At 31.9% G+C, this 12,897-nt stretch overlaps 1 protein-coding gene across 1 annotated transcript in view; it reads left to right on the top strand.

Annotated features, from left to right (window-relative positions):
* Positions 1-12,897, top strand: part of LOC127715440 (SWI/SNF-related matrix-associated actin-dependent regulator of chromatin subfamily A member 5-like) — a 38,951-nt gene that overhangs the window by 1,889 nt on the left and 24,165 nt on the right. Inside the window, exons 2-7 of the mRNA XM_052221478.1 lie at positions 769-852; positions 5,215-5,393; positions 6,856-6,956; positions 9,029-9,129; positions 10,277-10,456; positions 10,942-11,097. Coding sequence (XP_052077438.1) covers positions 769-852; positions 5,215-5,393; positions 6,856-6,956; positions 9,029-9,129; positions 10,277-10,456; positions 10,942-11,097 — 801 coding nt within the window. The remainder of the gene's footprint in view (positions 1-768; positions 853-5,214; positions 5,394-6,855; positions 6,957-9,028; positions 9,130-10,276; positions 10,457-10,941; positions 11,098-12,897) is intronic.

Below are 12,897 nucleotides of genomic sequence, written 5' to 3'. Positions count from 1 at the left end.
ATAGGATTCATCCTGTCTACATTTAAATATAGGCATTATTTTGAATAGTTTTTTTACCACAAATGTCAAGATGGGCACTAATTGGCGAGTTTCTGTATTGCGGGTGTTTTATTTGTTCTTTATGAACACGCACACTTTCACAGAGGCTATTCCTGGTCTGTCCAATATTATGTTCGTGACAACCAGGACACATGGCGCAGTAAATAAGGTTTGTTGTCTTACAAGTGACGGTGAAGTCATATTGGTGCTCACATGAAATTTTCTTCCATCTTAACAACTTCGCCCGTAACAACGCTAATTCAGTTATCCTGAAGAGTCCCAAATATTAACATATTAAACAAAGTAATTAGATAATGATTAATTTTAAAATTAAAATTTAGAAAAATTGTTAATGGCGTATTATTTTTTCTTTGATAAACATAAGTATTAATTATGCTTTTGTCAAAAAATTGTAAAGGAAAAACAAATTGCTATCACTAGAAAAAAACAACACCCAAGCTGAGTTCAAACGGTAACAAACATATATATATTAGGTAGTGTAGTTTTACTATGTGTTATGTTATAACCTCCATGGAATAATCACTTAATCTATGGACGATACATCTTTTAATTACTTTTGGCTTTATTAATAATTTAATAATATCATCAAAATGATTGATTGGTGTTTAATGCCACTCTCAGTACTAATGTGTTATTTCGTGTGGTCAGGTGTTTTTGGTGGAGGAAGCCTGTACAATGAAATGCAATCTATTTAATTTCATATTTCAGCCAACCATTGGACCAACAGTTTTACTTAAGTCTCCACCAAAAGTGAGGAATCCTGAGGAAAATGCACAATTTGAAGCTAAAATTGTAAGTATTTCCAAAAATGTTGTGCTTCTGATGCAGATCTAGAGGAGTAAACATTATTATGTTCTCCTTCGCTTTGCTCATACGAACATAAAACATTTCTGATTACTTCAAAATAAGACAACTGAAGACTGGTATGAATTGAGAGACGCACCAGAGCAGTTTTGATAAACATGATGTATAACAACAATACGTTATTTATTTATAAGTTCAAATTATCGGCACAATCCTGGAATCACAATCTACAAATTTATACAAATAATATGAAATAGAACAAGAAAAACTTCCATACAAAAGCATTATAATAAATAATATCTAAATATAACTGTTGAACTTGCTTTGATGTTTTCTCGATAATTAGAAAAAGGTGCCATAAGGAAGTAAATACAAATATTTTATTAAGAAAGAAATATAATGATACATGTAGAAAGGTTTACAATCTTTAACTTTTTTTGTGAGTGCCCTCAAAATGAGAATAACATCACTTCATTGGTAAAATTTCCCATTGTTGATAAAGCTTTAACCAATCACAATGTTTTAGTTTATGCTTTTGGAAATGTTACCCAGAATGCACTAGACTCTTTAAGACTAATTGCAAACACATGTATGAAGTTTTCAATTTGTTGGGCTAAATTTTAATCCAAAACTTGCCAAAAAAAGATTGAAGCAATAGAACTAATATTTAGTTGGGTACAATGTACAGTACAAATTTCGCGAAAGGCTTCCCAAACTCCGAACACCAAGTTTTTTCTTGGTGTGACACCAGGAAACTCCGACATCCCTCCCTAAATTCTCGGAGAAATTTGGGAGTATTCCCTCCGACTTCCGCGTAAATTCGCTACCTTTTGTTTATTGTATTAGCGACATCTCTCCCAGTTCGGTGTGACGCGGTGTCACACCAGGTAATTAATTGCCCTAATCCTTCTGATCTATTCCGGCACGCGACAGTCAAGGTATGTGAGATTACTTATGTAATTAAACAATTGTATTTCCTGTCTATTGATAATCAGGTTATATTTCTGATTGCTTGAAACAAATAAAAGATTTAAAAGTAAAAAAGTTGTTGTTAATTCTTTCAATTACACTGTACAATTAAAAATAGTTTTATTAAAAAAAAACTATATTTGATTTTTACCTCGTTTTTTTTCTGGTCAGTAAATTAATATTTAATTTACAAAAGAGATATACTTGTGTAAAAATAAACGGAGACTTACGCTGAATAAATGTGAGCAGTTTAAAGGAAAATTACATGTCTCAAAGTTTTGTATACAAGTAAAAAAGAAAATATTATTCACTTTTCGTTATGCTAATAAGTCCACGCCATTTTCATTTTACGATTACATAATTGCTTAAAACAAATTAAAGATTTAAAAGCAGAATGTTGTTGTTAATTCTTTCAATTGCATTAAAGTTTTATAACAAAAACTATACTTGATCGTGTTTAAGTTCATCTGTAAATTATTTTATTTACGAAAAGAGACATACTTGCGTAAAATAAACGGAAACTAACGCTGAATATAAAAGTGAGCAGTTTAAAGAAAATTACGTGTCTCAAAATTTGTATATGTAGTAAAAAAGAAAATACTATTCACCATTCGTTATGCTTAATAAGTCTTCGGCATTTTCTCTTTACGATTTGTTGGCATTACTTTAGGATAAATAATTACATTTCGGCTACAACAGGAATACTTCTATAGCTGCATCAACTCGTCGTTGCATAATATTCATTTATGCACAATGAATGTAAACTTGTGTGTTGTATAAAGGACAGTGATTTTAAAATTTTTTAAAAGAAATTAATTGCCGTGGGAAGACGATACACATCTCAGTGATCAACAGTACGTGGTTGAACTTTGAACTTGACTTCGCTCACAATATTAAATGCTAAAAATAGTGACATCAATTTTGTCCACGAGATTTTTATTTGGCGGGAAATATTATCACGTAACAGTAAACTCAGGTGACCTTTCTGGATGACCGTGGGAAAATTCATTCGGGGTTTAAATTTGCTTTGGAATGATTGACATTTGTATGCCTTAAGATTGAGGCTCTAGAAGGTCCTTTTACAATTGATTAACCGGAATCTAAAATATAATCCTTTTCTGAATAAACGAACACCAGCCTTTTAATTTTACGTTTCTTAGTCAACACAGGACATAAACCTGGACATTATTTATACGTCCATGGTCAACAATATACATAAATGGTAGATGAAAACAGGATGCATGTCGTTCAGTTCCTGTTGGGCGTTGGTAGAGATCCTCTGTGAAAATGTGTAGATCGTAAAAATCCAATCCACATTTTTTTCACATATTTCTTTCTTGTAGAACACGATATAATTTCATTTAAATATTCTATAGTATTAATTGTTGAAATACTTCTTTTTTTATTTCGCCAAGGACTTTTAACGAGCAGTAAAATACGGATTGCGCCCATCCAATTTTATTTTAAATAATAAAGGATCAATAACAGATCATAACAGAGATAAACAACACATGATTTTTTTTTCTTCATATAATTAAATTAGGTTGTGATTATTGTGTTGTGTCTGGACGGGGAATGTCTCTCAGTGTTGTGTTTTTATGAATATAGGGCACATTGCAAACAACATGTTTTCCCTTCGTTCAACAGAGTTGTCACTTTACAGTTTCTTTTCTGAGTTCAAATATTTCAAGTCGGTAATCTACCGAGGTAGTGAAACATAATATTTTACATTGCAAAATAAATTGAAAGTAACAGGGTTCACTTGTTGATCCGATAAATTAACTCTTGGGTTTAGATTGGACAAATTACCGTAAAAACATCATTTTGTTTTAAGCCAGTTGATATTTACATATTGAACAATTAATGAACCGGATATTGCTCACTGAGTAGGTCATAAAAGATTCTAATTGTAGTAAAATCGTCTTTGTTGAAAAAACAAAAATTATGACCTGACCGGACTATAATAAAAATACAAAATAAGTTTTTTATTCGTATTTTTATACGTTTGTACGTTTTATTTCAAATGACAATGACATGTGGCAAATACATACAAGAATAATTATCTTATTTTGTATGAAAATGTCACATTTTTATCTTGTCAAAGAAAGGAAATTTTAATACCGTGTTTTAAAGCACACAGGTGCAATCAAGATCGATTAAATGTACAAAGGTAAAAAATCTGGCTAATCCGATTATGTTGTCACGCGTCATTAATTTTCAGTACATCCGATGGGCAATAAACCAATTAACAGCCACACGGTGTTGGGAGAGAATCTTTGGAGGAAATTGGGAGTATAATCCGTGATTCGCGGTGTGACACCGCTACACTCCGAAATCCATGATTAGAGTTCGCGATTACAAACTCTCTGTGCGTACTGTAACTGTAGAACTCGCTTTGGTGTTTTCTCGATAATTAGAAAAAGGCGCCGTAAGAAAGTAAATACAAATATTTTATTAAATAAGAAATATAATGATACATGTAGAAAGGTTTACAATCTTTAACTTTTTCTGTGAGTGCCCTCAAAATGAGAATAACATCACTTCATTCGTAAAATTTCCCATTGTTGATGAAGCTTTAACCAATCACATGGTTTCAGTTTATGCTTTTGAAAATTTTACCCAGAATGCACTAGACTGTTTAAGGCTAATTTCAGACACATGTTTGAAGTTTTCAATTTGTTGGGCTAAATTTTAATCCTAAATTTTCCAAAAAAAAGATTGAAGCAATAGAACTAATATTTGGTTGGGTACAATGTAACATGACTCTATTATTTTTGGCCAAATAGAAATGTATAAATTTCATTTATATACATGCTTTTAATATCAAACAATCATTTTATATCAAATTGTAATGCTTTTGTATTTTGAGAATTCTACTTACACACACAAAATTAAGAATTGTGCTCCAGATTTTATGCAGTGTATAGGAAGATAACAAAATTCATGGAATATTAGAAAACTTACAGAAGATTTTTCACAGTCTAGAGTGTACATCTAAATAGATAAATGGAATTATTTTTGGGCGGTCAACACTGCTCTTTCAGACTGACAGCAACAATTGCAGGCGACACTGAGTTCTTTTTATTATTCTTTGCTTTTGTTAGGCAAATGTACATAGATATAAGAAGATGTGGTATGAGTGCCAACGAGACAACTCTCCATCCAAGTCACAATTTATAAAAGTTAACCCTTAAAGGTCAAAGTACGGTCTTCAACACAGAGCCTTGGCTCACACCGCACCACAAGCTATAAAGGGCCCTAAAAATTACTTAGTGTAAAATCATTCAAATGAGAAAACCTACGATCTAATCTATGTAAAAAACGAGAAACACTTATGATAACACTACATGTAAATATTAACATAATTTTCTTTTAAAACAGGCAACTGACCAAGGCAACAGATTTGAGTTTTTACTCAAACAAACTGAGTTGTTTGCTCACTTTATGCAGACTGGTGTCGGTGTCGGTCGGAGTAAAACACCAACAAGTCCTTTGAAGATGAAACCAGGTCGACCTTTGGCGAAACCTATGGAAAAATCCAAGTCATCTGCAATAGGAGAGTAAGGATTTTCAGTTGACTAGAGGTTCTTAAGCTCTTAAACTGCACAAAACATTTTTATGACCATGATCATGATGATTGATAATAATGAATCATACATTTTTAAACGTCCGTCTTTAAAAAAAGACGTATTATACCAAATATTGGTTAAATAATGATTCTGATTTTATTCCATTCAGCTTATAATAGAACACTACAACGAAAGTCTCAGGTAATTTTAATTGTGATAGAAAAACAATTTACAAAAAAGATATATTATTATAATTTAATTTTGGATGTAACGTGTCTTCAGATTGGCTGACATTGTTTTGTTTATCAGCTCATAGACATAATTTTGTCATGTGACCGTGACGTCATCAACGTTTTTTCAGGATTTACTCCGGCTTAAAATGGTAATTAGAAATAAATTATAAGGAATGACTGTAATATTTTTTTCTGTCTATTCGAAATAACATAAAAAATGTGGTGCACACTTTAAAATAACCCATTATGCAGGTTATTCAGTGTGCACCACACTTTTGATGTTATGTCTTCAAAGACAGAAAAAATATTACAGTCATTCCTTAAATAAAAAGAATTTTAAGTGAGACCCTGTGAAGAACTGATAGCACCAAATTTTCTCCATGTATCTAAAAAGATGGCCTTAACAGATTGCTATTATAGGCATATATCTATTTTCAATTAATAAAGGGAAGTAACTACGATGTACTGCAAATTCAGAAATTATAGTGAGGTTTTTTATTAATGTGAATAATCTGACTAGGTGAATATCGCAATGATTAAGAACTTTTATTTCTTATGCAGCAAAAATACTGCAATCTGATTGGTTAGTTACCCTGGTGTCAATAACACCCCACCCTTGTTCACCCCGGGATAAATAAAATTTTGCCAAAAGAAAAAAAAGAAAATGTCAAAAAAAAAAAAATATATATATATATATAAAAAACAAAAAATAAATAAAATTTGAGGACAAAAATGTTTATAAAATTTTTAAAAAAAAAAAAAAAAAAAAAATGTTTTTCCCTGCGGCTCAGGGTGTATGAATTTTCAACAGCGGTGTAAAATTCTGTACACCCCTGCTTACACCAAGATAACTAATAGCATCCTGACACATAATAATTGTATGCAGCTTTTATTGTAATCCCAATAATTATTCTCATATTTTGGTCTGTTATGTCAAATTCACAATAATAATTGCACAGAACAATTTCTGAATTTACAATATTTTTATCTGGGTTTCTACCTACCCAGAAAAAATCATTTATTTTCTTGATGTGAAAAAGTTTTTTTTTTAATCAAGTAGGGTATGAAGACTTAAAAAAAACATCTGACATTTCAATTTCTCTTTGCTGCCGCAACAAAGAAAATACCTACCTACCCACTGTCTGTACCTTTCAGTAGGGTTTGGGGACACCAAAATATTTTAAAAGTGTGGCCTAAACCATTGTTGTTATCATTTTCAGCCATAGACATAGAAGAACAGAAGAAGAAGAGGATGCCGAATTATTGACAGAAAGTAAAAAGTCCAATAATGTCCTTGTCAGATTTGAGGCATCTCCCTCATGTAAGTAGTTTGAATAAGGAATTATGGGTAATCTTGAATGAATAGGTATGATGAATATGCCAAAAGGAAATCTCCATCATGTAAGTAGTTTGAATAAGGAATTGTGGGTTAACTAATGAATAGGTATGATGAATATGCCAAAAGGGAATCTCCATTATGTAAGTAGTTTGAATAAGGAGTTGCGGGTAATCTAATTGATAGGTATAATGATTAAAATTGAGAATAGAAGCAAGGAATGTGTCATAGATACAAGGTTGGCAAAAAAGCGGTCAATACTAGTATTGACCAGGCCGGCGGTAAATACCGGTAAATACTGGGAAATACTGGCAAATACTGGTCAATACTGGCAAATACTGGTCAATTGAAATTTTGATAAGATATTACTATTAAATACAGTCCCTACCTGGTCAACTACAGGGTAAATGGACAAATATATTCACAGGACAGAAAGTCACTTATTTACTACATTGTAAAGGACAAAAAGTCACAATTAATATTAGTTAACAAGTTTTTGAATATGTAAGGGAAAATTCTTGAAATGAATTCATTGTAATGTTTATGAGATTGATAATGAACATGGTTAAATGAAGATTTATTAAATATTAATACTACAAAGGATATTTCTTGGTACCATGAAACCAGTCAAGAAAAAGACTATGACAGCTTGTTTTCTTAACAGTAATTTCATCAAATGTAATAAAACAATGTCTTAAAAATTAGTCTTTTCTTATTCAAAAAAACAGTTCTTTCAAAATTGCATTGTGACTTTCTGTCCTGTGATATTTAGCCCTACATTCAATAACTGTTAGTCATGAAAGTTTTCAAGTCAAAATTAGACTTTTTTAATGTTATCTTTTCTTATATAAATTGAAATTTTACATGAACACATCATGGACAGTGATTATTAGAATAAAATTAAAGAAAAATAAAAACAGCAGCCAAAGTATAGATCCTTCAAAATTTCCATTTTCTGTATTTGGTTTTAGAAGATATTTATCATGCAGTTGAATAGTCAGGAATAAAATAATTGTTTTAAACAGTCTTCAAAAATAACTTTTATGACTTTTTTCCTGTTATGTCAACATTTATTAGGGGACAGTTGTAATATTGAATAAACTTTTGACACCTGCTTGCCATATAATAGGTAATGCCCTGATAATCTAGTCACCTGTAATTCTATTTACAAATGTACCTGTTAAAATCAAACCTTTTCAAGAAAAAAAATATACATATTTTATACATGTTGAAATAACTGATATAGCAATTTTATATCCATACCTAAACTATGTTATATCATTACCCATAAGAACTGAATAAGTCATTATTCATGCTAATAGTTGATAAAACATACCAATATCAATCCTTTTTATAAACTGAATCATGCCATATGAATAAAGTTAAAATAATTTCCCCTATCAACTAAGATTTAACTAACATTGATAGTAAAATCTGTCAAAAGAACCATGAAAATTTCAATTGTCCAGTATTTGCCAGTATTGACCACTTGAGGAGTATTGACCGGGGCGGTAAATACCGGTAAATACCACTGGTAAATACCGGGGGTGGTATTTACCGCCCAACCTTGCATAGATATAACAACCAGATCTAAGAGTAGAACACAGCAAGAAAGCTCTTGCACATGGAAGCAGGGTTTCAGTTGGCCCCTAATCAAAAATGTGTACTAGTTCAGCAAAAAATGGGCTCCACACTAAACTCAAAAACATATAACTGAACCGAAATTAAAAAACCATTCAAGACTTACTAAGGCTATAGCTAGAGGCTCCTGACTTGGAACATGCACAAAAAGGCAGTGAGGTTAAACATGTTTTGTGAGATCTCAACCCTCAATATATATGCAAATAGTGAATCTCCATCATGTAAGCTATTTGAAGAAGGAATTATGGGTAATCAAATTGATAGGTATATAATGAATATGCAAATAGGGAACATCCATCTTGTAAGCAATTTGAAGAAGGAATTATGGGTAATCTAATTGATAGGTATAAGGAATAAAGTTAAATATGGAATCAACAGTTTATAAAATATTTATCATAGGGTGTTTATTTTTTCAGACATTAAAGCAGGTGAGATGAGAGACTACCAAATAAGAGGTCTGAACTGGATGATTTCATTATATGAACATGGTATAAATGGTATATTAGCTGATGAAATGGTAGGTGGAAGTTGTTTATGCCGATCACTAATTTTTTTCATAGAAGTAAAACTTCAGCAAGACTCTATTTCAATAGCTTATAAAATCTAGTAGACATTTCATTATTATTTATATTTATTATATACTTAGTAGTGAATACAGATAAATTGTATGTGTAATACAATTATTGGCAAGCGTGCTGTATCAGCCACCCGTGATGATATCGATATCAGCACGGTTGCAAAGGCTTAATCACACCTTTTATCTGTATGACGTCACGTCATCGATTGCAGTCACTGTTGCAAATGCTTTATCAAACCCCTAATCTGTATGACGTCATGTTAAACCTCTAATCTGTATGACGTCATTTCAACCCCCCTTATCTGTATGACGTCATGTCACATAAAACACATCTACGTGAGGTATATGTATATAATAAAGTGTATATGATATGGCTTTTTCAATATAACACACCATATCAACCCTCAACCAATATAATCCCTCGAGCAGAGCTCTTGGGATTATATTGGTGTCTCGGGTTGATACAGATGTGATATGGAAAAAGCCATATGATATTCTCTATATAATTTTAGTTGTATGATTGTTGGTTAAAAGAGCTGCAGGATAATAAATCAAATTTTGCCACCTCTTTTATTATAGTGATCACTTGAATACCAGGATGGGTTGAACATTGATATTGGTGATAAAAAGTCCAAGACTTTTAGAGGTTTATCAAATCAAAAGTCCACCTCGGAAAGTGATGAAACTGATGTTAAAATACTCGCAGGAGTGGACCTGCTCAGGACTTTTGGATTTCAAAAACTAAATTCCCTCTATGAATAAAAAGGTCCGGGACTTATGAACTCTATTGATTTGAACCCCTGCAGGAATTAACTCTGCATACAATCTGGGGCGAAAGTAATATTCATGATGTAGAAATAGCATCAGTAGGAATAAATTAACTTTTTTAAAAAATTTTCCGCTATATATTACTGATAAATTCAATTATTTTTTCGCAGTCAACCTTTTTTAACTTTTATTACTGACAATAATTATTTGCAGGTGAGGCACAGATTTCGCTTTGCTCTTCATGAAATAATCTCTTTGTATGTACTAAACTATTTAATATTGGTGAAAAGGAGTTAATGATTTGTTTTAACTTTTTCAGGGTCTAGGAAAAACACTACAGACTATATCATTGCTAGGATACATGAAGCATTATAGACACACACCATCTCCACATTTAGTTATAGTTCCTAAATCTACACTGTCCAATTGGATGGCGGAATTCAAACGATGGTGTCCATCAATGACAGCAGTCTGTCTGACTGGAAACCAAGATGAAAGGGTATGGATTATTAAGTTTTATTTATTTTCATGGGTACCAATTTTTAGGGATTAAGGAAAACTTGCATTTTCGTGGATATTACATTTCATGGTTTATTTCAAAGCATATATATTTCTGTAGAAAATTGTAAAATTTGTTGAACATTTAACAAAGTTATGTTTAAATTCATATTTTCATCTGCATCCACCAAAATTTGAGTAGGGTCACTTTAACTGTTCTTGAGTTATGTCTCTTTATAATGTTATACGCAAGCAGGGGGCATCATCTGTGTCCATGGACACATTACCAATTTTTATTTTCTTTGTGGTAAAGTGTTTTTGGTTGTCGAAGAATTGGAAAGTTGATTTATTGTTTGATCAGCTTCTATAGGTAATTTGTAGTTTGATAAACATCCCTATCCCCCCCCCCCAAAAAAAAAATTAAGAAATTAAACACAATAACAAATTCACAGTATATGTGTATGTTGACATAATTTCTATTTTTAGAGTGTATTCATCAGAGATGTTATGATGCCAGGAGAATGGGACGTGTGTATTACGTCATATGAAATGTGTATCAGAGAAAAATCAGTGTTTAAAAAATTCAACTGGCGATATATAGTGATTGATGAAGCTCACAGGATTAAAAATGAAAAATCAAAGGTATGGTTATGCAGAGTTGGAAATTATAGCCCGCCCGACCGCCCGAGACGGCCTATTTTACGATCGGGCGGTCAAAAATTAAATTTCAACAGTCCGGTGGACGGTCTATTTTTTGCAGGTGGTTGGGATTACCTTTTTCTATTTTTGGAATGAGTTCTCAGTATTACCCCATTCATAACAGCACGTAAGAATCATGACTGCCAATTAACCTTTTACTACCACGTGTTTCCACGCGATTTCTGTAGGGAACATGGTGATACCTGTTGTTTGTAAGATCCGCACTCATTGGCTAGTTGGTATCAAATCGTCCAATCGCGATCGCGTTTTTTAAATAAAAAATAAATATTAGAGGAAATCGAAAGTACAAATTTGTTTTGGTAAACTCATGTCTTTACGACAGTACTTGGGCCTTTCGTCGCCGAAAAAGCGAACTGCTGTGGACTCAACAGGAAAAAATAAATTGTACGATCAGTCTAAGAGGAAGCGGACAATTGTTCCTGGTTGGAAAACGGAGTTCGAGTGGTTGAGTTTCAAATATTGTGAAATTGAGGAGCAATAAAATTATAAATGAAACCAAAATTTTATTTTTATTTGCTTAAAAGTAATTTTGTGGAACAAAGGTACAACAAACAAAGGCATGCTGAATTACACTGAAGACAAACTAACACCCCCAGTGCCCACCCCAAATTCTAAAAATTAAACCACACCTTGCTTCTGAACAAATGGTCATTAGGCTTAGCAGTGTCTGCTTAAATGTGCACTTGTAAGTCTTGTTGCAGTGTGTATTTACAAAAGCAGTCATAAGTCATTTTCATTACAAAATATCCTCAAGTTTATCTAATAATACTTCTAGTCATTAGAACATCTCAAAACACAAAAACATAATTTAGAATCTTGAAGGAAAATGGGTTTGATTTTTATTGCATTAATTTTCAGGGCTGGTAAATTTTGATCAGGACAGGTAATTATTTTATGCAGCCAGCCCGGTGGTCTGGTAGACATTTCCAGTGAGTTTCCTACCCTGGGTTATGGCCTATTTCATCCAAATTTCCATGAAGAATAAGAATATTTTATTTTCATAATTACAGTGCCCATAAAGAGTATATAAATCAAGGACAATGATTGAAGTAATTAAGTCAACACTTAAGACATTACAATATAAAATATATATCATTATATCAAAATAAGCCTCAGTCAGAATCAGAGCCAAAACATAATTAAAATTTTAAACAACAAACACATTGATATTAAATAACAGTATCAAAACCTGTTCTTCTTAAGTCAAAAGAACTACCAATAAAATCACCAATTTTTGTTGAGCCTTCGACTATTGTCAAAAAAGCGAGAAATAGCGATCCTACAGTCTGTCGTTATAATTTAATAACTTTCTTAAACTATCCTGGATTTGTACTAAACTTGGACAGAAGCTTGTTTAAGATCAAAAGCTAGTATCTAGAAGGAAATTTTGTACCTGTTTTTCCTTATTTTACTTATAAATGGACTTTGTTTTTCTTCCAGTTACCATCACATAGAGTCTGCAGTTTAAGTTTTTAAAACATTTATTAGATTCATAAACTATCCTAGATTTTTACCAAACTTGGACAGAAGCTTCTTACAATTAAAAGATAGTATCAAGAGGAATATTTTTATTAATTTTTCTCTCATTTTTGTTTAGCCTGCGATTAACAGCAAAAGTAGGCGAGACACTGGGTTCCGCGGAACCCTTACAAATTTGTTCCATAATAGTACAAATTCGGAAGAATCATCTAAATTATAAAAGTTCTGACAAGTGCTAAAATT

The sequence above is a fragment of the Mytilus californianus genome, unplaced genomic scaffold (assembly GCF_021869535.1).
Source record: "Mytilus californianus isolate M0D057914Y unplaced genomic scaffold, xbMytCali1.0.p SCAF_9, whole genome shotgun sequence".
NCBI lineage: Eukaryota > Metazoa > Mollusca > Bivalvia > Mytilida > Mytilidae > Mytilus > Mytilus californianus.
This window is presented reverse-complemented; position numbering and strand designations above follow the sequence as displayed.